Raw genomic sequence first — 25524 nt, 5'->3', positions numbered from 1 at the left:
TGCTTCTTGGCAGATAATATCAGCTGGTCTCATATTTGCCTAATGTTGTGATTTTCATTAAACATCCTGGAGACCAAAGGCATTAAGAATTTTCTGTTATCCTAGAACTGTCAAAAGCCTTTTAATCAGATCATCGATTTTTAGTTTTCTGCATGTTCACGTAGAGAAAGGTGAAGTTCTCTGGTATGACAGAATTGTTTCAGGAAGTTGTTTTGAATGAAATGATTAGTATTAAAAGATAAACAATCATTACTAAATCTGCATTTAAACTGTGTTCTTTGTTACTGTAATTTTCTAGCTTTCAGAAAAGGAAGATCCTGCCTCATATACTTATTACAGTATCTTGCTCTATGAGTAAGATATTGCCGGTTATGTATAATGCTGACAGATTTATGCTCCTTGTTTTTTTTTTTTTTTTTTTTTTTTTTTTACTACATGTTGGTTTGGTAAGAATACTTTTTTTAAATTGTGAACAAAAGTAATCTGTGTTCTGATACTATTACATTTTATCTAAGCAGCACATTTTATCTTGAGCTGCTCTATTATTATTTAAAATGTGCTGTACTAGAAGTGTTGATATTATGCATATTTGTTTACTTAATCTTTAGACTTAATTTATGAATATCTACTAATTTTTGTTTTTAATTAAAAATATTATTTAAGCAGCAACAAAGGGAAAAAATTGTTCCTAAGGAAATGTGAGCTTAAGAAGGTCAAATGCCTTATTCATAAATCACTTCATTATTTGGGAATAATTCATTCAGTGGTTTTTTTTGGTATAAATGAATTGGGGAAGACAGCCTTTCTTGGCTGTAGAAATTACTGCACTGACAGCTAAGTTCTGAAAAGAAAAAATTCTCCTCTGTTCTCCCTGCAAACAAAGTGTTTTAATAAACGAAGTTATTGTCTACTGGCTTTATTGGACATGTGGTCAGTTGTCATGTTCCTCTGACCAACTGAACAAAGTTTGAACTTCTGTCTAATTGTTCCCTGCTGTTAGGCTACCCTGTCATGATCAAGGCCTCAGCAGGTGGTGGTGGGAAAGGCATGAGAATCGCTTGGGATGATGAAGAGACCAGGTGAGATGCTGTCCAAAAGCTTGCCTTGATGAATGCTGCAGTTACTGAAGTCCCATTAAACCATTGTAAGCTGACAGTTGAGCAGATATGAAATGTTAGACAGAGAAATTGGATATTATTTGGTTTTCTCCCTTTAGCATAGTGAGAAATATACTTTGGAAGTTTACAAGTGCCTATTTCTAATTAATTATTGCATAAATCTTACAGAACATCATCCATTAATTTAGGTAAAAAGCCAACATTTACAACTACTGTTAGTCCAATGTCAGACTGTAAATAACATTTTGCTGTATGCCTTTCAGAATGCTGATTTATTAATTCTCTGTGTTAGGTAGAATATTTATTGGCTCTGATTCACAAACATTAATGTATGCCATTAGTTCTGTTAAAGTTGATGAGATTGATAATTCATATGTGGGAGCACATACGGTGTTACCAGAATGTGCTCTAATAAATTGCATACTTCTGTGTTTAAAGTATTTGTATCAGCAAGCTATTGTACTTTTGTCTGTTTTGAAACAACACATGTTTCAACACAGAGATGTTTTTATGTCTCCTGTTGGTTGTCTGAATCCTGAACATTGCATGATGTTTTGTTATTGACTTGGAATTTTACAATCCATTCTCTGCTGATCTTCTGGCAGCGAGGGAGCCTGATCAGAGCTCCATGTGCTACTGATCTTATAGAAAAAAGTATTTTCTGATTTTTCTAAACTTGTAATGAAAAGCCTATTTTATCCAAAATAACCTGAATGTTTTCCTTTCTGCATGGAGGGAGCAGCACATGTGCTGGAGTAAACTCAAAGTACAACTGAAATTTTCATTAGTTTAATTTAGCCACCTGCAAGACTTCCCTGTCATTTTTCTGTCCCCTGTTAAATTTTTGTTTGTCAAAACCTAAATTGGGATGAAAGAATAATGAATGTCTAGCAGTTAAATTTTAGATTTAAAGAAAACATGGTGGGTTTATTTGTACCATTCTCTGTGTAGTCCATTTGTATTCAAATCTAAATAGGAAAATAATGTTCTGTGCATTAGAATGAAGATCTAGAATAACCTTCTTTTTTAAAAGGATACTTTGTTCCTACTGCTTTAGAATCCAAAATTACTACGTTGATCTTGTGCAGGCAGCAGTTCATCTGTTGGACTTGAAAGGAAGGTGTTCATTTCTTGTTTAATTCAGAAAGGAGCAAAGGAGCTTGATTAAAGTAACTGTTTTAAAGTAAAAGTAGATCTAAAATCATGATTGCTAACTTATTTTGGAGAAAGGCTGTGGTTATGGAAACCACAGCTAGTGCCCAACCACCTTCTGGGTGAAAAATCTTCTTGTTTGAAACATATTTTGGATTTTCAGGCTTGTTGAAAATTTTTCTTGTTTCAACTGGCTATGTGTATAATAAGAAGCCTAAAATGAATACGTAGCATAATGTAGAAATAGCCACTGGAAGTAGAAAAGACTGATCTGAGGAACTTAATTGCTACTGCAACAGAATTATTCTCTGTGGTAACTTACTGCTTCATCTTTCACATCCCTTAAATATGCCAAATGATGACAATTGTTTTAGATCCTCTGTAATTATTATGTTATTCCAGCTATAGCTAAGATTTCTATTAATTTTCAGCTAGTATTTCTTAAAGAAATACTGGTACAGTTTTGTCAATGTTACAGTTTGTTTTTTGAAATAGCTGTTCACATGCCTTTCACTGCGGAAAGCTTAAGTGTTGACCCCCTCTCTGGGTAGGGCTGCTGTTGTGTTTTTTAAGATCTGAGTCCCTCCCATTTCTCACTTCTATTGCTTTTTTCCAAATTTTGGTCAAGTTCTAGAGTTGAATTTTGTGTATATTTCAAGCCACTGACCCACTGAAATTAAAATAGTCCTGTGTTCACTCTAATGTAATCCCTAGCTACTTTTCTTGGTTTGGAGAAGTATAATTTAGCAGAAGTATAATTTAGAAATTTATGATTTCTTGACCTAATAGATGCACACTTGAAATTATATGGAAAATGAAGGACAGATTTCAGAAAAGCAGTTTATCTTTAGTTCAGGGTGGTAGATTTTTTTGCAGCCTGAGAAAGTTCTGCTGTGATCTGTAATTAAAAGTATTTTTAACGTAGTCACTGATCATCCCAGCTCTGGTTTTGTATATTAAGAGCCTCTGCGCTTGCACCCCAGCAAACTGAAATCTGAAAACTGATCTGAAAATGCTTTCGAGGTACAGGCAATGTGAAGTTCATGGTGCAGTACAGCAGAACATGACCAGGGCATGTGTCTGAGTATCTGCACCTCATCTGTATCATTCCCTCTTTGTGGAGAAACTGACAGAACTGCTTCCAGTATGCTCATAACAATTGATCATCTAATTAAATCTTTAGGCTTCATGGCTCCAAATGGTGGCCTGTCAGCTCTGAAAAGGAATTAAATTCAGGACTCTGTCTTTTCCAAAGAACAGATTGAAATTTTCTGGCAGAACTTGTGATGGATCTTTGCACTTGCTTGTAGGTTGAGTGTCAGAGGTCATCATACAGGAGCTATTGGCCCATGTTTTAACCTCTGTGGATTTGCACGAAATTAGTTTCTTTATCTAGTAGCTTCAGCTGCAGATGTGATACCCTCCAAGTTGGAAATTCGTACTAAGTTATTTTTTTAAGAGTTACCTTTGAAAAATTTTGAGCTTTATGTTAGTAATTCCCCCCTATTGTCTCACCTTCTGTAACTTTTTCTAGATATTGAAGTTTTGCATGCTTAATGGGTATCTGTTTTGAAAGTTTTACCAAGGCAGCTTCCAGCAACAGATGTTTAGAGATATTTTGTTTTTTAACATAATAATAGGAAAATGTAAATTGTCCTGTTTCTGAAATTCTTGGTGCTTATGCCAATTTTGTGAATGGAAATCAAACATCTGCTCTCAGATTCCAAGAACCCCTTGTAATTTCTCTTCTGTGGCCTTGTGCTTGGAATGAGCAATGGGACTGGAAGAAGTTAATGTGGAATAATAAGTAGCAAAATCATTCTGAATCCTCCACCTCCTAAAGCAAAGGATATATGAAGTGTGCAGTATAAGAGGACAAGGCTTTAAAAACAGAACAGCATTACCTGTTACGAGCCTGTGCATTAAGTTTATTATCTTCCCAAAGCATTGCATTTGGCCTTTCAAAGTACTATGCAAAACCAGGAGTGTATGGGCTTGACATCTTTGGTCTGTCCTGTACAGGTATGTGCTGTTCAGGTAAGGGGAAGGTATCTATTGGATGAGTAAAGAACAGTGTTTCCTAAACCCCTATTTTTAAAAAAACCCACACATTTGCATATTCATGCCATCTACATGTGTAAACATGTAAAATGCTGTGACTAGATAATTTTAATTGATTTTTAAAAAATTTGGAGTTAAGCTGAAGCAATTTATATTGGTTCTGTATGTGAAGTCAACAGCATTTGAATGTCTCTTGGCTACTTCTCAGGGTTTTAGAGGGCTTCTACTATACTAATGGCTATCAAACATCTACTTTTTAACTAGATGGCCCTTCTAATGCTGGCCTCAACAAGAAAAAAATATTCTTTTACTATTTCCTGTTTCTGAAAACTGAAGTTTTACATAATGAATACAGTCTTTTGTTAGTGTCTGACTGCCTCAAAAGAAAATTGTTTTAATTAAAGCAGCACTGCTGATCTCAGAGCAGGAGGCAGAAAGTTGGCATGGCTGTTTCACTTCAGACTACCACAGCAAGGCTTGTGGCAACATCAGTAATGCTTTTGTACAACTTAAACTTCAGTGTGAGTAAATGTACTGTAGGGAAAGAGGTGAACCTTAGAGAGATCCTGTTTTTCCTCTCTGTAACTGTGCATGTTTGAAGGGATCTAGAGACAGCATCTCATCCAGCTTCATCCTCTGAATAGCATCAGCTCTCAGTTTAAATTGATTGCTTAGAGCTTTGCCTGATTGGATTTTACACTGAGATTACACAGCCTTCCTAAAAAGCCTGCTCTGCTTTTATTTTAATTTTTTTTCCCTCACATCTATTTGGAAGTATTTTTTGTCACTGGCCAATTGCAACTGCACAGTGTTGTAAGATAAAACAAGGTCAGAATATCTGAGATAGTCATTCCTATTATATATAATTTAAAAAGATTTACAGATGTATGGATGAGATGATTAGGCACCTGTCCTTTTTTAACAAGTATTGCAGTTTAGATTTCTAATTAGCACTCTTCCTTCAGTGAAAGAAAAAGTCAATTGTGAATAATTGTGAATAAACTATGTGACACAAAAATGTTTACAAAACAAAACAGAGCCTTTGATATAGGAGTTAAAATAGCTGTAAATCAGTTTCAATAAGAAACACTATGTATGGCTGTTTGTTACAGCACTTCGTTTTATTTTTGGACACATCAGGTAGTGCACAGAATCACTAATTTTGATGTCCCTCTTTTATCTTTACTAGGTAATTAAATATATTGAAATTGAGTATGAATTTAGGAAAGTTGTACATTAGGTATAATCTCTCAAAACTACAACATGTATTATCCCACAGCGCTGAAAAAATGTGAAGATATACTTTTAAATATACACATTTCTCTACTGTAAATTTATCTATCTTGTGAATCTGTGGTCTGGGTTAACTACATCCAAGACATGGAAACCATGAAAACTTCAAGTCAATTGTATTGTAGTTCTTACTCTGGACACAAAAGTCAGGGATGCTGTTTCAGTAGTCAGTGACGCCGAAACTTAACCCAGCTTTCCATATGTATCACCATGAATGGCACTAATGTGTGACTTACAGAGCCTGTAGAAAATTTCAGTGAAGCCTTTGGGTTCCTGCCTTATGCTCTGTCTCACCCTGAGAAGGCTGTTCATGAACTTGTTTGTCAGAGCTTATGACCCAAGGAATATTCTTTCTGCAATTTAGGAAAAAAAACCGTTAATAAATAAAGTACCTTGCAAACTTTAATTTGTTTAGCTACATATCTAAGAGAAGAAACAGAGGGAAGCATACAGAGTGCTCTGTATAACACTCACTTGAACTTTAAGGCAGGAAAAATCTACTAGTACAGCTGGTGTGTTCTGTGAGGTCAAGTATTGCATCTTTAGGTTGTGTTTGGTGGTGGAATTTGCAATGACTGTAATATTATATTTGCAGTTTTTAATGCAGAATTAACCAGCCTCTGCTGTTCTTGAGTATTAAGAGGGCTGTGTGCTGTAAATAATGGTGAGCTTCACCTTTACTTCTGCATAGCAAGTACTTGGTAATCACTGGGTCTTAAATTTCAATTACTTTATTAGTTTTGCAGAAGAAAATGAATACATAATTGTAGTAAATTCTTCTTAATTGTAGTTAATTGTAGTTAACCATTTGAGAATGGTTTGGTTTGTGGTTGGTTGGGATTTTTTTTGACTTTGTAAAAAAGCATGAAAAAAAAGATTAATTGCAGAATCAACTGCAAATGGTATAACATGGTTTTCGGATGTGTGTGTTGATTAATGAAGATTGACTGTTTAGTGAAATCAGTAAGTGTTCTTTCTTGTATGCTTCAGGATTTCTTAAATACAGGCTATTCTTTTTGTTTTCTTTATTTAAGGGAAGGTTTTAGGTTTTCATCTCAAGAAGCTGCTTCAAGTTTTGGTGATGATCGCTTACTGATAGAAAAGTTCATTGATAACCCTCGTCACATAGAAATCCAGGTTTGTACTATTATTATTATTATTACTCCTATTATTGTGTATTTATTTAGTGAGGTTTGAACTCATAAATAAATCAAACTTCAAAATGTTTCAAACACTCCACTAGAAAAGGCCTAGAGTCTTGTGTTTTTCCGGTGTCTTGGGTCATTGCTCAAACTACATGGCTATCATGTACAATACAGCCTTCCTGTTTTTATTCCCTAGCCTTTCTTTAGCAGGAAGACTGTGAACTGTGCTCAGTTTGTTGGGGGAGAAAAAAAAAAGTTGTAGGCATCTGTCCTGAAGGCTGGAGGTTTGAACTCTGGATCCTGTTAGAGTGCTTGAGTGCAGCAGGGGATGTAAGGGTTCAGGAACTGCCATGCCAATGATTGGTTGCAAGGGCTGTGTGGTTTTGTCAGTATTTTGGAATTCTGTTCTGAAGTATCTAATTCTACTTGGGAACTCAGGACAGTTTGTGTCCCATTTTGGGCAGTTTGTGGTTCAAAATCAGGTGTATTCTCTTTAACTTCTGCATTATTTCCATTTCTGTCTTTTATTGGATTTAGAGTTCAGTCAGGTCTCCTGATGCAGAACAAAAGTTGTTTCTTTTAGGCACTTGTTCACAAAGTTATGATTTCAAAATTTGTGATAGCTGATCTTATGTAGGTAGCTGAATTGTGTTTTTGTCAATAGCCTTGAGGTATTTCCTGACAAGAAATCTATACGGAGCATCTTCATTTCCTCAACAGAAATTTCATTCTTTTACAAAGAAATGTCATTTCTTTTTGTGCAAAATCTAAACCTTTTCTGTGTTGTGGCACATGGTGTTTTGTTTTTTTTTTTTTTTTTTTTTTTTTTAAGTAGTGAGAGGCTGAAGTAGCTCAATAACTGAATGAAACAACAGTAAACTTGATAGTGTGGAATGATTTCTAAGAGAGAAATACTTAACGTTTTTCACTCTGCCAGATGTGTGCTCACAGCTTGATGCTTCCTATGGGGCTAACTTGCAGATCATAGAATCTTAGAATGGTTTGAGTTGGAAGGGACCTTGAAAGGCCATCTAGTCCAACCCCCTGCAATGAGCAAGGACATCTTCAACCAGATCAGGCTGCCCAGAGCTCTGTCCAACCTGATCTTGAACGTTTCTGGGGATGGGGCATCCACCACCTCTCTGGGCAACCTGTTCTGTTGTTTCACCACTCCCATAATGAAAAATTTCTCCCTTATATCTATTATTTTGTAGTTTAAAGTCATTTCCCCTTTTCCTGTCGCTATAGGCCCTGCCAAAAAGTTTGTCTCCATCTTTATCAGCCCCTCTCTAAGTACTGAAAAGCTGCAATTAGGTCTCCCCAGAGCCTTCTTTTGTCCAGGCTGAACTACCCCAAATCTCTCAGCCTTTCCTCACAGGAGAGGTGTTCAGACCCTCTGATCATTTTTGTGGCTCTACTCTGGACCTGTTCCAACAGACCCATGTCTTTCTTGTACTGAGAACTCCAGAGCTGGATCTTGTGCTCCTGGTATGGTCTCAGCAGAGAGGAGTAGAAGGGAGAAGGAAGAGTGAAATGAAGAAATGGTCTGTAAACAGTCAAACAGCAAAATGAAGAAACAGTGTAAAAATGAAACCTTATTCTCTATTGAAAAGTCATGGAAAGGTACATAGTGAACTTGATTTCAGCACTGATCTTAGGGTTCAAAGAGGTCAGATTGCTAGAGCATCTTTCTGTATTCTCTTGCTATGGCTAATAATTTTTGGCTATATATGTCTTTTTATTTCTTTTTGTCTGTGCAGATCAGTACACCTTAAAGATCTCTTTCAGTGCTTGCAGATTTGGGAGACTGACCAGGTTCCCACTGATTCTTCAATGACAAAAGTTAGATGAGACTGGTTCTTCCATATACTTCTATGAGTTTGGGGCAGTATTTACATTGTCTTGATTCCTTTGGGTTTAAAAAAAGGATTACCCCAAAAAAATAAGCAGTGCTGTATTTAGGAATGGTTGAATAAGTTCAATAAAACGGCTTTGCTATTAATAATTTATAGTTTTATTTATAATGGGTATACAGTAAATGTTGTTTTCCTTATACAAGCACTTTGATGGTAGCTTTTAACAATATCATAGCATTTCATTTTAACTTCATGTTCTAATCAGCTTTAGGACGTTGACCTTGGTTCATTTTCAAACTGCTGAATATACAAACAATTTGAGACCAGATGCCAAATATTTATTAATTTAGCAGTGACTTTTAAATAGAACTTTTTTTAGCTTTCTTATACTTCTCCAAAGCACTGGTACTTAAAATTGTTAAATAAGAAGTTTCCTGTGTCTAGCTATAAAACAATCACTTTGTAAAACATGAGAAAAAACTAAAACAATTAACAGGAAAATAGAGTCCAAATACACTTTATGCTTGAACTGATTTGAAGTCCTGTTCTCCTGAAGTATCTGATAAAAAGTTTAAAGGAAGAGTACGTGAACAGTCCTACAACTGGAAACAGAATTTAGCTGAATCATGTAGGAGGGATTCCACTACATAATATTTAATTATTTTTATTATTGCAAATGCATGTAGATGTGCATAGCATGTGCTAATGTCCTAATCATCTAATCCTGCAAAATGGGGCATTTTCTGTTATGAATGTTTAGGTAATAGAAACAAAAGCTGTAGCTGGGACATGCATTTTTTTAGTGAGATGTGTACTGGAATTTCACAACATCTCAGATATGATGATTTTGGAATGCTGCAAATGTCTTCTGAAATACAATTGTTTTATGGTTAGTTTCTTCTACTGGAAACAGTGGACACATAATAAAAAAAAGCCTAATGCTGGATTTTGTTGGCTTATTCTATTTGTAATTACTTTCTCATAGTAGATGTTTATCTGTGTCTCTTTTTTCCAGTAACTAAGAATAGAAACACATTTCTTTTAAGATCCAGGTTGCTGAAATTTACTAGGATATGAGAAAAGTCCAGAAGTGGAAAAAAGTTACTGCTTGGATTGAAAAAATGTATTATCCTCTTCTGAAAAATACAGAGAGAGAGAGGAGAAAAGCACAATGACCAATTTTTATTGTAATGTTCCAATATCTTTTGTTTTTTTTGTTTTGATGAGACAGAATTCTGTGGAAAGTTGTAGGCTTTCTAACAGTGAAGCAGAAGTGTTCACAAGGAATCATTCTGCTTACGGCACAGTGATTTTTTTCATCAAGTACCATGCTATGTTCTAGAGGTACTGCTTTAATACTAAAATAACCCTCACAAAAAATTAGTCCAAAAATCTTTGGACCTTCCAAATGATTTCTTTTAGGGCCCCATTAATTTATAGAGCTCCACTACAAATTCTGGATTGGATGGGTGAGCACTTAGGTAGGAAGTACCTGTTTTTATTCCCCTCTCTCCTCTCCCTTCTCCTCTCTCCCCTCTTTGTGTTGAGTCCCTTGCTAGGAGAGCTAGCAGTTGGCTGGAGCATCTTGGTGCTACTACTGCTGCTAAACCTCCCCCTGGACAGGAAGGAAGATTCTGGGAGATGCTGTAGTTTAAAAAATCCTTAAATTGTCAGTCTTCTAGACCCCTTTTTCCACTAGAGAGCTCCATAAATTTGTGGGAGCACAACAGAACTTTTTAGGAGGGAAAACATCTGATCTTACAGGGCACAGAACACCTGGATCTGATGCTGCACAATGCACATAAGTTGTCTTCATGAGTTCACTGCCTCGTTTTCAGTCACATCTACCCAGATTTTTCACGCCTTAGCAACCATTGGTGTCATAGATGCAGAAATTCATATTGCCTAGTGCCATACTTGCTCTGTGGTGCTAAAAGGAATAATAAATAATACAGATACGTTGTCACAAATGTGAGTAGATATGGTTGAGTTCACACAGTTTGAGGAAGATTGTCTCCTTGCTTTATCTTGTCGGTTTTCAGTGTAGGAGTGAGCTATTAAAGAATGAAGCATGAATATTGGCATGGGTTCCCGCAGATCAGAGCAGGAAGATAGATGGAAAAAAAATGGGTTCGAAGAAAAATTTTATATGGAAGAAAGGGAGCAGGTGTGGTCTGTATTAAGAGAAATTGTTCTAAGAATAAGTGTAGAGTTATCATCATAAGATGGGAAGAAGTCTACTTGAATCTTCAAATCTAGTATTTGGTATTGGAAATGGCTGCGTCATACCATCAATTTCATAAAGGGACAGAGTTCCCTTTCTTACTTGCACCTCTAGTTTAAAGTTGAATCAATTAAGAGTTCTGTTATGCTCAACTTATGGGCTTTTTTCTAGCTTGTAATTTATGTAGTTGAATCTAGATATTTGATACCCCTTCCATGAACTAAGCTGCAGCCAAGAACTGTAGTTACTGATTTTTAAAAAATTTCTTAAAACTACTGCTTTTATTTCCTTTGAAAGTACTGAGGGAGGTGCAAATTTTATTCTCCTTAATGAAGGATAAGAAAGTTTCTGAATTTTTTTTTCTTCATTAAAGACAAGGCACTGTGGTTTGCCTACTAAGAAAGCTCCATTAGATATTTTTTCTGATAGCTTTTGTGTGTAATTCAGGAGCAAAATTTGGCATCCTTTGAGATTTTTTTGTTGATGCAATATTTTGCTTTTGTGTAATTTTGTAATGCAGTGCAATTTAAAATGCTTGCAAATGTAGTTTTAATCTTATTTCAGCCTTTTGTAAGAAGATCCCTAATATTCAGAAATCAAATTGTGAAGTGAGAGGGTGTTTTGCTGTGTACGGACTCTACATAGATGCTTTAGAATAGTCCTACTCAGAATTTGAAGGAATGTTCAATTAGTATTTCATATACAATTAATTTCCTACATGAGATTTTTCCCCCAAGCTTTATTTTTAGATGGGAAAAAAACCCCAAACCCTAAATGCTGCATAACAGTATTATGTCAAAAGACCATGTGCTTATGTCTGTTTGTTAATAGCAGTATGTTATTGTTTCAGATTTTGGCAGATAAACATGGCAATGCCTTGTGGTTGAATGAAAGAGAATGCTCCATTCAGAGGAGAAACCAGAAGGTTGTGGAGGAAGCACCAAGGTGTGTATACTGGATTCTTGATGCAGCTTCGTAGTAACTGAAAGCACTTTTGGAAGCCTGCTGCTTTTATTTATTGTACAAATGCAAGAAAAATTTATTATATTAAAAAGCACAAAGAAAATAAATGCTTGTTACAGTCATTTGACTGTACTGCAATTTTGATGTTGTTCTTGAGGGTGTTTTGATTTTGCTTTACAGTGTCTTTCTGTAAGAAAACTAGTGTTGTGTAGTTAATTTTAAAAATGATCTTGTATAAAATGGATTTGGATCTTACCAATCCAATGTGTGTGGTATGGCTTTGTGTGTATATATATGGTATTTTCCTTTGATATTTACTTTTGGATATAAAAGTCAAGTAAAATATGAAACAAGTATGAATTTTACCATGGATACAGGTATTTGACTGTTAGAATAATTGTGTAGAGGCCTTATAATACTGTATATTTCCATTTGAATTGGAATATGAAGTACAAAATACTCTGCAGCACTTTTAGTACCATTCATGGTAGTGAACTAGAGATCTAGATGCAAAAGTACAAAATTGTTTTAATCTTACTGATTTAATGTGAAGCTGAAATTCCTTGCTGCTATGCAAGATATGGACTTGCTGTATTTTCTGTTGCATAGCAGTCATCAGAGAATACGTGTGTAAAGAGGGCAGCAAGAAATTCTGATTCAGAAAGGCAGACACAGGTATATCACTGCCTGTGGGAATTACCAGTGTAATATGTTCACCAGCTGGGATGGGTTTGCCATATTTTTTTATAGCACGGAACTATGTTATGCAACAATTTGGGATGTGAGGAAAAGCACATCACCCAAATGACATTTCTTTAGAGGTTCCTTATTAGTTAATGTTGAATCATAATTTCAGGACTGCCACTGTTAGGCCTATATTTTAAATAAAAGAACAAAGTTTAAATCTGAAGATACAAATCCACTTCTAAGTGCTTCCTGCTAGTGCTTGTGGATTTCTCGGAACCTTAATGCTGCTTATGCCTAAAGATCTTCCTGTGTTGTTGTGGAAAGTGAATATTTCAGGTCCTGATATAATGCACATGTGTGTGTATGTGTACCTAAGCACTAAAATGATCTTCTGCCTCATGAATATATGTAAGGCAGTGCCTGTTATTCCTGCTCCTTCTCCATGCCTGTGGTCAATTAAAGTGGCATGATATGTCTTTCTCTCACCAGCCAGCTGTGATCAGAGTGTTTTCTTTCATCAGAAATACCAAATTTTAACTTTCTTGGGCTTCTCTGTTGGAGTTGCCATTAAGTTTTCTCATCCCCCTCCTATGACCCTACTAGAGTGTGAGCAACTCAATAACTTCCAAAATTTGGCATGAAAACCTTTCTTCCTTTTTGTTGTTGAATGTTTTAGACTCTGCCAGACTTCTGTTGGCAGCTTTGGAAGCGTTACCTGCCTTACAGCCGCTTGCACTTGGCTGCAGAATCCATTAATTCTCAAAGGGTTACAAGATAAGTAGGGCATTAACTTCTGTGAGACACCAGAGAGACCCTAAAGCCTCAACTTAACCCTTCTTGTAAATGCTGTTTCAGTTTGATAGCTTGAGGACTCCTGGACACACCTCTTCTGGTACTGCTGGATGTAGGAAATAGACTGTCCTCTTTTCTCCTGTTTTAAATGGTGGCTGCTATTAAGAACTCTGAGATAGGTCAACCCTTTTTATTTTCTCTCATGAGGCCTGGGAGAGAGGGATGTTATAGGCTAAATTTTTTTTTTTTTTTTTGGACAATTTAGGGCTTTTGGCATTGGCCTCGTCTCGTGCCTTTTTTTATTTACTCTTATTATGATGGCATTTTCCTACGTGTCTAAGTTAAGAGACTGAGGGCCTTTTGGCTTGGAGAGTAACCTATGATTTTCTTAAAGATAAGTCTGCAGCTGCTGAACTTATCCATATGAAGTCATTTTGTGTTTGTATCTCCAGTTTTCCTAGGGAAGTTTAGGCTTTTGTTAAAAAAAAACAAGCAAGCAAAACACCCTCTCTGTTTTGAGAAGAGAAACCCATTTAGCTTACACACTGAGGTTACAATATTCAAGGGACTCCTAGTGTTCATGGTGCTCAATCCCCCAGATTCAAATAGGAGACCAAAAACTTTGCTTGTACCCTTTTCACATAGTGAGTTTCACATGTGAGTTGTTGTTCCCTCTGTTTTAGGAACCACAGACAATAAGATGCATCCAATCAGCTCTAGTTTTTTAATTTGTGCTCTGCAAAGTTAGTGATGCACAAAGCTTCCAGTGATGTACCATAATTTTATCTGCTTCTACTTTTACACGTTTTTGGATGTGCTGTTGTCTTCTCATTTCACAGAGGCTAACATTTAAAGAGATGAGTGACATGAGTGACGTTTAATAGTCTTAGTGTAGTTCCTTAGTTGAGGTTTTTGTTCCTAACTGCCCAAGCTCTTCTCTGTTCATTTTCGCAGGCAGTTGCCATGAGACACTGTACTTTGGCAAGGAAAAATACGAAGGTGTGGTTGTATTTTCCTGTCTGCTGGAGTGGTTAATAAGAGATTATTTCCCATGTGGAGAAACAAGACCTATGAGTTTATCAGAAAAGCCATGGATTCTTTGGGGTTAATTAAAATTAAATGGACAAGAGTATTAACTGACATCCTGTTCAATAATTGGAGTAGTAACTTAGAGGAACGCTCTAAAACTTCACTTTGGTGAGCACATGTGTCCTATCTAACAATTTCTGAACCTATTAGAAGCTTCTTAAAGCATTGCAAATTTGCCTCACCACTTGTGTGAAGGAATGGTCATCTGTTCAGAGGCACTGACAATTTGAATGAATGTATATAGGCAGGAGCTTAGAAGGTGCATTATTGAACTAGACTCTATCTACAGGTTCTCCTTAGAGTTGTTCTGCATATATGTGTGTCAGACTCTACATTTCCGCTCACTGTCTAGAGTCCTTGAAGGATTTTGGGTTATGAGAAATGGGAGCCTGTTCTCCTTGTGCCTGTGCGTGTGATTCATAGGTGGGCGCCATTCAGATGTGGGGGCAGAACTGTGTACTCAAATCCTTTAGGCTATTTATGCCCATGGTCTGGTAGTACATAGTGAATATCTCAAACGATAATGTTTTGTGTAGATAAGTAATTTTTTTAAACAAGCAATATGCTTGGAGCAGGGAAGCTGACCTTGACATTTAGAAAACTGAGGTTCACCACCCCGGTGGTGGAATCTTCAAATGAAGGGTAAGTGTTATTGATCATTTGTTTTTTTGTCCAAACTGAGCAGTAAATTTCCACTGATGGTGTAACTGTTTGTATTTTTCAAAACCTCAACTTTGTCTGCGAGTGAAGGTGATAGGGATATTTTGGGAACCCTTATCTGACTTCCTAGAAGTGGAGAGGTAACATCTTGCCCATGTGGCCCATTTGTAGAAACAAAGTGACAAGCCAATTGTATTCCCTTTGATAAACTTTACAGTAACTTGATGAAGGTCTTATGAATAAAGTGTCATGTCTGATTTATGTTTTCTTTTTGATGCTTTTATTTTGTGAATACTTCAAAAATTTTTATGGTAGCTTTTGTGCTGCCATAGGAGCTCTTTGGTCTAAAGAAAAACAGGTGTATGTGTGAGAAAAAGATTTGAAGTCAGGTTTAAAATGCTGTGTTTTCAAGTGATGCCTAATTAGACTGGAGAACAGTTTTCTTGTTTATATAAGGTGCATTGTTAAAAAAGGGAGAAACAATGTATTTGAAAGGTAAAGCAGTAGAGGGGAATATGAAAACTTTGGTTAATTAACCTAGCCAATGGTAGGGATGATCCAGTCATTTCAGAGTGTAAAGCTTAACTGTGTGGCAGAGATCAAGTTTAGCCATGTGACACCTGTGTTCCATTCTGTGGCTACCAGAGGAGGTGAGCAGTGAGAACTCAGACCTACATTTAAAAAGTACAGGGAAGATGCCACTGTAATGAAGGGGACTAACTCTTTCATCTATATGAGAAGTAATAATGGTTATTCTAAAAAGAGTATGAAGCTGATACTGAGAACATTTTGTTCTTCGTAAGCTACTCATTGACCTTTCATGATAAAAGTCCTGCAGAAATTACTGATTTATGAAATGTTGATTTCATGTAATGTATTATCCTCTTTTACGGAATCAAAATAAGAAGTGTTATGAAACTATTTTACATTTACCAGTGCCTGTTCTTAGAAGTATGACAGTTTTTGTCTTCTAGTCTTCCCTTTCATCTGATGTAGGAGCTTATACAGCTTTCTTGAATGAGACTTGACTTCCTTTTCCTGTTGGTCCCATTGTTTGCTAAGAAAGAAATTTTTTCCTAAATTCTGAAAATGCCTGCCTTATGGTCCATCAGAATCTGCCTGTGTGGGCACTGGAAGGACAGATATGCACTTTCACAGTAAAGAAAATCATTCCACTGTCTCCTACTTTGCCTAGATATTTACTCACTTCTTGTGTCATGTCAAATATGGTTTGTTGTGGCAGAAGTCTCTAGCTGTTCTGCGAGTTCAGGTCTCAGTGAAAAACACCACAGTAAGTGCTGAAAGATAAGTCCTGACCCAGCACTGGCTTCTGAGTGCAGTCTGGGGCTCCACATGGAGCTTCACTGGCTTTGAGGCCACTTTAGATAGGTGAGGGCCCCTAATTGCTCCTCTGCAGAATTAGGGGCCACTGTTGAAGCCATCTCAAGACATATGTAACACTTGGTGGTTCTGTTTTAAAGAGTAACTTAAAGGCAAGGTAAAAGTGACTGTCTATTCCCTTGCAAAAGTAATTTTAAAATGATAGCTGAGTTATGTGCTGAAATAAAAGTAATAAGTATATTTACAAGATGAATAACTACATGTTCTTTCATTGAAAAATTAATGTATCAGATTGAGGGCAACTGGTTTCAAGGCTTTGGTGGAATACCACAGAAATATATATAATTAATCTGCGTAGGTTAATCTAAATCTGAATTTATGGTACAGATGAGAGTAACAAGCAAAATATGTTACTTCCAGAAAGACTTCCAGGGTCTTTTGATTCACTGGCCCAGTGGAAGTTGTGGAGTGCTCTCCTAAAACAAGAGACCTTGGCATTTGGGCAGTGTTCACAGTGGCTCCCAGAGTGGTAGCTGAGCTGCTCTTTGGATGCCCTTGAGTGTGTCCAAGATTCATGGAAAAGAATGTATTGCAATTAACGTGGATAATAAGTATGTCTTCTAAGATTGCACTGCTTTATATGTCCTTTTTTCATTTAATTTGCATTATTTTAGATATCACTGTTTTAAGAGTGTTGTGTTATTTTATATTTTAGAGACTATGGTTATTAATCCTGAATTTCCTGTATGTTAGCAGTACTTGTAAAGCATGCAGTGTATCTACTTAGGGGCAATATAAGTGTAAAGACATACATTTGACAGTCCTGACATGTTTTCATAACTTTAATAATGGTGCTGTCCTATTTTGACCATAGTTTAAACAGAAAAGTAAATGATAGAATAATAATTTTTTAACTAAAAAAGTAATTGTTTCTATATTGTAGCACTTTTCTAGACCCCGAAACTCGAAGAGCAATGGGAGAACAAGCAGTAGCTCTTGCCAAAGCAGTAAAGTATTCCTCTGCTGGAACAGTAGAATTCCTTGTAGACTCCAGTAAGAATTTCTACTTCTTGGAAATGAATACTAGACTTCAGGTAAGAAAAACAACTCTTCAGATTCAGAAAAGTGTTATTTAAATAAACAGACCATAACCTTCTCCTATATTTAAGGGTCTGTTCCTACAAAGATTTAAACATAAGTATCTTGATGCACGTGAGCACTTCCCACTGAACTTAAAAGATCTACTCACATAAGCCTGCCTATGCAAGACTTTGCAGCAGTGAGCCCTTGCGCAGCACTTAACTAAATGTTCAGAGCTTTTTCTCTTTGTTACACTTGACCTAAAGACCTTGCAAAAGGTCACTGCTAAGTGCCACTGTGAGTTCACAGCAAGTGGCTAGCCACTGTGCTCTGAGGTTTTCCTGAAGCCTACTGGTCCCTGAAGTTTCTTTCTTATTTTTTATACTTTGATGATCACTTGCTAAGTTTCTCTAGGAATGTGATTGAAACAGTATGTGTATATGAGCAATAAAACACTAGCCAATCTGCATATGATTGAAATTGTGACTCGAATGCAACTGTGTAAAAATGCAACTTGACAAGATGACGGATTTTTGTGACAATTCATGTAGTCAGTTCTAATGTACACTGCAAGTGAAGAGATGAACCCCTCTAACACTTTTTTGACTGCTTGATGGATTTCTGGCCATAAGCTAAGAAAGCAAGTATATAACTTGAAGTCTGGATATGTTTCTAGAAGACCAGAAGAGCGTTCAACTTGTGAGTCCATTCTATTGCCTTTATCCTCTTTTTCTCACTTTGTTAAATAACAGCAGGAAGACTGAAATGTGGAATCAAGCACCAGTTTGATAAGCTTCCCATTCTGTCTTAGCTACATTTCATTAAGGTTATGTCCTGTGTGCTGCAATGTGGGCAATGATAGAACATAAAGAGATCCTCATAATCTGACATTGCATGACCTTATGCAATAACTGGGTAAACTTATGATTTAGGTATGTTTATGCTTTGGGTAAAGAAGTTAAAGAGAATTTGGGAGGGGATGTTACAATCTTTTGTGCCAGGGTAAGACTGCTGGTAATTTTTTTCTTGCCTTACAGGACAGCAGTGGTTTTGGAAGTAGCCATGACAGTCACTTCGCATGCCTTTGCTAGGCACTATCAGGTCCACCTTAGATTCAGTTAGAGGGGAGTGGTGCTTAATGACAATGTGTAGTTCATTGAACTATTATGAAGAATTCTCTCACTTTGATCATATTCTTTACACTTCTCCCATCTTGTCGTTTTTGAGCCAATGTTCTCCAGTGACTCTATGTTCTTGTTTACATAGAGGAAAATGAATTTATGGTTTTCTGCATAACCCACCAGAACTTGAAAACCATTTCCTTGCTGTAGTATTATTGACCATAAGTTCCTAAACGGGATTAGTGACAGACTATCCTTTGACTCCTTTTTGTGGGTTGTTTTTAAGACATTATCTTTGCTGTTTTGCAGTGTCTTCCCCCTGCAATACTCATTGGTAGGTGTTTGTAGTCCCATATTTCTAAGGTCTCCACATAGGCAGGAAGAAAGCTTTCACAACTCTTTGGACTCCTTTTGAAATATAGCCTAAGCAGTTTGACAATCTCCATAATAGCAAACTCATTCTTTCCAACTCTTAAAGCAATTTACTAAATTAGACTACTTGTTTAGATATTCTCTACTGCCTCTATCCTGACTTTGTATTGTCTCTAATTAGCATTTTAGCTTGAGTCTGGAGTAGTAATTTTATCTGATTTTTCCCCCAGTCTTATCCAATTGATCTCTCACTTCTCCCAAGTCTCAGCTAACAGTTATGCAACTAATGTATTGTACTTGCTCCCTACTGTTAAGAGCCAAGCCTAGAAGCTCTACTGAAGCTTGTCCAGCTTTAACTTCAGGACCAGGATAGTCTCCAGATCTTCCTGTATTGCTTCAGTCTTTTTTTTTCCCTTTTGCATCTCCTAACTGGGATCAGTGACTAACAGATTCACTTGCCTTGTTCTTGCTGAACACTCCACAGCTGGAAGAGCTTTCCAAAATGATGGATGTCTGATCCATAAATGATCCTCTTAAGATATTTGTCAGCGTGCATTAGACACAGCTACCTGTCACCATCATCAGAACATTTCTACTAAATTATGCATTATCTGCTTTAATGTTTCAGCAATCTCTGATCAGATCGCTGTCGCATTTTTATTTTAGACACAAACTTCAGAATATACTTGCTAACTGAACTGTGTCCAGTATTTTGCACTGCCTGTTGACATCTCCCCTCCCTCCCTCTGGTGTATCTTTTGGATGCCTTTCAGTCTTTCTGGTAAATTATTTTCCAGTAATCAGAGTTGTATTGTTTCTTTGCTGTTTTTTTGGAGGACTCTTTGGGAATATACCTTTTCTGTTGTATAGTTAGGTGAAAGAAGTGTAAATAGCACCTTGATGGAAGTTTGTTTTATTTAGTTTTTGTTTTAAGTCTTGCTGCAATACTATACAAGACTGGGAAGCAAAAGAAAATTGGTGAATCAGCTCCATTGTGTCTTTTGTATGCTACACAAATTTGTTACAGATGTTTTACTGCCTCTAAGTGATTCAGCTAGAATGGCTTATTATTTGCTGTTGGCAATGTTCTTTTTGTTGTATCGGCTTTTCTTCCATCTTTGAGGCTAGCTGGTAAGTATGAGATAGAAGACTGATGATTGCATAGTAAAACTAGTTCTTACTTTCCACAAGAGGACATAGAGATGTCTGTCCTAGCAACTAGAAGAGAACTTGTACAGTGTCATTTAGGGCACTTTTGCAGTGGTTTTCAGGCAGTTACCACTGTCAAAGTTGAGGCAGACCACATATTGAATATCTGATTCTTTATAGCGCTCATGGTGTGGTGTGTTTTCTGTTGCCTAGTTGTCATCAGCCTAATCAAGGGCAGTCCTGGTTCAAAACAACTTCTCAAGAGCTTTGCAATCACTACAAAGTTTCTGACCCCTTAGAGTGATAACCTTTCTGGCTTCCAAGTTATGTTAAAATCTCCTAAGGTACTTCAGAAGTGCTGGCTTTCACCAGAAAGTTTTCTTCTTTTCTTCACTGGAAGAATAGATGATGTTTCTCTTGGACTTGGAAGTCTGTGGTCTGTACTTAAAAAATATCTGTTAATAAATGTGTGTGTGGTGTAGCTAAGCTTCATACATGTGAAACAGTGACAGCAAAGGGAAAATTTCCCATATTTTAGATGTTTGTAGTACCTTGAAATGAGAAGCATCCCTTGTTGGCTAGAGAAACACTGAGAAATGTACAATGAGTGATGTGAATAGAGCACTTACCATCAATACAATTGGTATGTTTGTGTCTCAGGCCTGTTCCCAACCTTCTGCATCCCTCATGAGTTGTGAGATTTAAATAACATGTGAGTATTCCTTTCCTCCTCACAATGTGACTGAATTTGCTTAATGTAATTGAAAAGATAGTATGTGTAGACTGGAGTTGAGAAATATGGTAATTTCAGTAGTAGTGGGTTTTTTCTTCATGTGTCAGTTTGAGTATTTTTGTCACAACCTTTTAGGAAATAAAAATTAATTTTGTAGAATAATCTGATGTGTTTGTGAGAGATTCGCTAAGAGCAAATGGCATACCTATATTTTTAGTTTACAGCTGTCACAAGAGTATTTTTTGTAAATGTTTCTAAGATCCTTTAAAGTAACTTGATTCTAAGGCATAAAGTGAAGATAAGTAACCTTCCATGGACCTATAAAACATTACTCAATGCTAAGACTTTTGTGTATCACTTTCTGGGTTTTCATCAGATTTTACTGACCTTTGGAAAAATATATATTCCGGAGATTTGTCTTTTTGCAAAACTGGCTGTGACTAGTGTAAAACACGGGAAGAATTTTTACATGCAACATACTGCCAGAGCCAACATGTCTTTCCTTCTCGTGTTTGTCCACCCATGAAAATATAAAAAGCATGGTAGGAAAATGTCTAAAAGTAGGTAGAAATCCTGTTGCAGATGGTTTGGAGCTCCACTGCTTATAAACTCCTGGTTCTAACAGTCTCTTAATTGTGTCTCTATTCTGTTGCTCATCACTAGCTGGCACCTGCTACATGTTTACTTAGTGAAGGATATTAGTGCTGGAAAATATTGCAGCTGCACTACATGTAGCAGTAACAACAAAATACAAATAGCAAAGTGATGAGCTGAGTCCAGATTGCCACCTAAAGCCACAGAGAGGTGGTGACTTCGTTATCTACAGCAGAGCCATGGGATGGCAAGTGGTGATCTTGCTGTCTTGGTTGCACATAGCTGCCTGGAGGATGACTTGTGATAGGTGGGCAGGAGAATGGGAGCAGAGAAAGGGGCTGTCAGGAGTTAGAGGAGTAGATTTCTGTGAAGTCAGAATGGTGGGATTTCAAAATAAAGTCTCAAGCTACTGTTTCTACTGTTTCTGCTGTTTGCTGAGACTACATATTTCTTAATACTGGAATCTTGTTTTACTGTGACAACACTTTGCTTCAGTCATTTTAAATAGTCTAACAAACAGTGTCAGATGGTAAAGACTTTCAATCGCTGCTAACCTGGGCTGAATTTGAACTACTGACCTAAAGGTGAAAGGTCTCTTATCCCATTACCAATCTGCTAAGCCCACCAGAATCCATTCTGCACACAGTTTATACCAGCCGTTCATGGCCATTTTTAGAACTGAAAGAAAAGGTGATTTTGCTGCCATATAACACTTCGTCACACAAGAGGGTCAGCCGACAACAGTTAACCAAATTTTTGCCACATTCTTGCCTCCTAATGCAACTTCCATTATGTATCTACTGGTTGTCTGCTTTTCAGGCTTCCCAAAAGAGCTACAGAAAAGCATTGCTAATTGTTGTTGACAGAAGAGAACAACATTGTTTGTGTAAGTCATTGAATCTGAAAGATGCCATTAACAGTGCTGCCAAGGCATGGAGTGATATCTTAGAGACGATATTCCCATGTAACTCTCATAAAATACTATTTAAAAAGAGAGAAAGAGGAGACTACTTAATAAGTAGAGAAACAAAAGGTCATTCTTCAAAGGGTACATTATTTTCTTTGCTTTGGTGAATTTGATGTAAAGTAAACCAAAGAATAGCTGTGATGTGACCAGGGCCATCAAGTGTTCTGAGAAAGCTTTAATACCACAGCTAAATACAGTAAAAGCAGGAATTACATCTTTAGGAAAGAAAGTATTGGTTTTGTGGATACTAGTTTGTTTATTTTCTTACATGGAGTATGTAGTGGAAAGGAAATTGTGTAGAATCACTGAATTCTGAGAAATTTTTTTTGAAGTGCAGGATGTTAATTGAGAAAGTAATGTTGAAATTGTGACCTAATTGACTTGTTGACCTAAAGTGTGTGCTATTTGTCTAAAACACAGAAAAGATTCAGAATTCATAGGCCACATAAGATGTCTGTCCCATACAATGTAGAAAAAATCCTTGCAAAAGAAAATTGAGAACTGTGTCAATGATTATTGGAATATAGCTTCCTATGAGGAAGTAAATTAAATACTTTTTCAAAGTTATATGCTACGATTAAAACATTAGTTTGAACCGAATGTCTGTGCATTAGTTTTTATTTCTACATAAAAACTGGGAAGCAATAAAAGAAGTCTACCCAAACATCTTAGCTGATGGAAATTTTTGTAGTACTGATTGCCTTCAGTTCTTCAATTGTATACTAATAATTCAGAAAACAAACAGCAAGTGTTGTTATATAGGATGCCTATAGTTAGCCAGTTATGTATTCCTGCTTTCCATTCCTTCTGTACACTAATTCAACCATTGTCTTTTTTTCAGTAGCCTTTATGAAAAGCTGTTTTTTGCTGTGTGCTCCCAAACCCCAGGTACATGTGAACTATTTTGCAGAAAGATGTGACCCCAGTGTGCTCCTGCTCATAGTAGTCAGGAAGCTTGCATGCCTAAAGAGCAGAACACGTGTGCACCTCTGTTGCTGTTCAGTTCTCCAAAATAGAAACCAGGCTTACTGAAATACAGGGGGTTGAGAGGCATCTGTAAGTTGGTGAGTTTGGGTCAATTGATACTGGATTTGACTGCAGCAGCAAAGCCTGTTGGGACTCCAGGTGAATCACATTTCCTGGAAACTGAGGTGTATGTTGAAAGTTAGTTTTGAGATTATTTATATGAATGTAAAGGGGTATATGACACCAACTAGGGACTTACAGTAGTAGGAATGACATAGGCTGTAGTTTTAAGTCTACTGAAATTTAGATTTTCTTGGCTGATGTGGGGTACTTGAATGTTCCAACTGGTGTGTGAGTAATTTAATGCCTTATACACACAGGGACAAGAGCAGTCTGTGAGTGTCCTAAGGTATTTGCTGTTAGATCTGAGTACCTTGATAGTCTTGAGAAAAATGTGTCCCAGAATTATTCCCCTGAATAGAGGGGAGCAGTCATCACTAATTTAATTTGTTGCTCTGACTGTCCATAAAAATTGCATGACTGTTTTTGTAGCTGTGGATGAACCCCAGTATGGTAAAGCTTTAAAACCACTGGCAGTCACAGAATAGGAGGAGAATTAAGAGCCTTTCCATACTGTTCTGGTAGTGGATGTTAACTGGGCTGTGATGTTGGTAGGTTCCCCAATCTTATATACCTGCTTTACCATCTATAAACTGGGACATAATTATTATTTTCTGACAGGCTTTGCCACTAGTTTATCTTGCTGTATAAATGGGAAGGGGTTAGTGAAGCAAAAACACTTGCAGTGCTCATGGGAAATCTGGTTGCTGTGATATGTCTTAAGAGCACTAGATCCAGTATGAAGGGGAAGCACTTTACTCTGTATAGCTATTGCTGGTCATAGCAGGTATAGCTTTGTGGACTTGAAAGCAGGAATATAAGTGGCATCTTACAGAGACTTAAGACTTTTTAAAGGAGGTATATATCATTCTTAAGTGCATTGAAATTATAATTTGTTATCAACTGTTTATGAACAGACTTGGTATGAGTAAAGGAACTGATAGTGAAGGGGTTACTTATGGCAGCTAATTAATTGAGAGTTCTTGCTGATCAATTTTTTCTGCCTGTCCTATTGAGAATAAGGTACAGCTGCCTTGATACAGCTGTGATCTGTAGACTACTTGCTGCAGACATGTCTGGTTTTGCCCTTTGTGTTGAAGACAACAATAACGTGTGAATGTAGCCACTATCATATAACCCTATCAACACTGGCTCTTTAATGGCTGGGCTTCACTGGCAACATCTTGGATCAGTCGACTGCAAAACTGAGTATGGCCTAAAGCTAGGGGAGTTGATCAATTGAGTGAGATTCACCTCCATTTGTGAGCAAACTTGCATTCATCGTGTCAAAAATTTAGTACTTGACTTAGTCTCCATATGTTGGCAAGTAAAAGCTGTTGATGGAGAAGGGATATAGCATAAAATGAATAGAAGAAAATGCAACAGGCAGCCAGGAAAAAGACGGCACCTGAAGTAGAAAGTGAAAAAGAGGGAAGTGATTGACGTCTAGCTTTTAAGAGTGATTTTACAACAGATACAATTACTTTAGGCAATTGTTAGTTATAGTTGTTGTAGAGATTTCAAGATTAAAGTTCTTTTATACCATATTTCATTTGATGGTCTTAATGAATTTGAAAATGCATTAAAATGTATTTTGTGCCCCAAATTAATGCTATGATTGGAATTGTCTGTGTTATGCCTAAATAGTAGTAGTTGAAGCAGAGTCCTAACATAAAGTAGGACTTCTCCCTACTCTGAAAAAAAACCCTCAACATTTTTTCCTATACATATTTTCTGAATGCTGTTTTGTGTGGAGACACAAAGGGAGTATTTTGAAGAAACAGAAGAAAATATTGACCAAGTCAAAGATCTGTATTGAAGAATGGATTAAATAAATGTTTGTGAGTCTTAAGAACCAAACAACAAAAATATTTTTCTTTTCAGAGACATTCCATCTTATTTTGATCATCAACAATAAAACTGAAAACAACAATGAAGCTATTGAATCTGGAATGCCAGTTGCTATCCAAGAAAAATGGCAGTATAACTAAATAATGCAAATGTCTTTGGAAAAAGAAAAAGTATTTTAATTATCTGGAAT

At 36.7% G+C, this 25524-nt stretch overlaps 1 protein-coding gene across 3 annotated transcripts in view; it reads left to right on the top strand.

Annotated features, from left to right (window-relative positions):
* The window catches only part of PCCA (propionyl-CoA carboxylase subunit alpha), a 271887-nt gene that overhangs the window by 88392 nt on the left and 157971 nt on the right, over positions 1 to 25524 (top strand). For 2 of the 3 annotated variants that reach the window (XR_008428960.1, XM_053933606.1), the window contains exons 9-12: positions 1001 to 1079; positions 6659 to 6761; positions 11700 to 11794; positions 17325 to 17475. Coding sequence is in view for 2 of the 3 variants with exons in the window: in XM_053933606.1 (XP_053789581.1) it covers positions 1001 to 1079; positions 6659 to 6761; positions 11700 to 11794; positions 17325 to 17475 (428 nt within the window). In the remaining variant the exon portion in view is untranslated. The remainder of the gene's footprint in view (positions 1 to 1000; positions 1080 to 6658; positions 6762 to 11699; positions 11795 to 17324; positions 17476 to 25524) is intronic. The other variant, XM_053933621.1, reaches the window with a different exon arrangement.

This window comes from Vidua chalybeata, chromosome 2, assembly GCF_026979565.1.
Source record: "Vidua chalybeata isolate OUT-0048 chromosome 2, bVidCha1 merged haplotype, whole genome shotgun sequence".
Classification (NCBI taxonomy): Eukaryota; Metazoa; Chordata; class Aves; order Passeriformes; family Viduidae; genus Vidua; species Vidua chalybeata.
The sequence above is the reverse complement of the archived record's forward strand: the minus strand, read 5'-3'. Positions and strand labels throughout refer to the sequence as shown.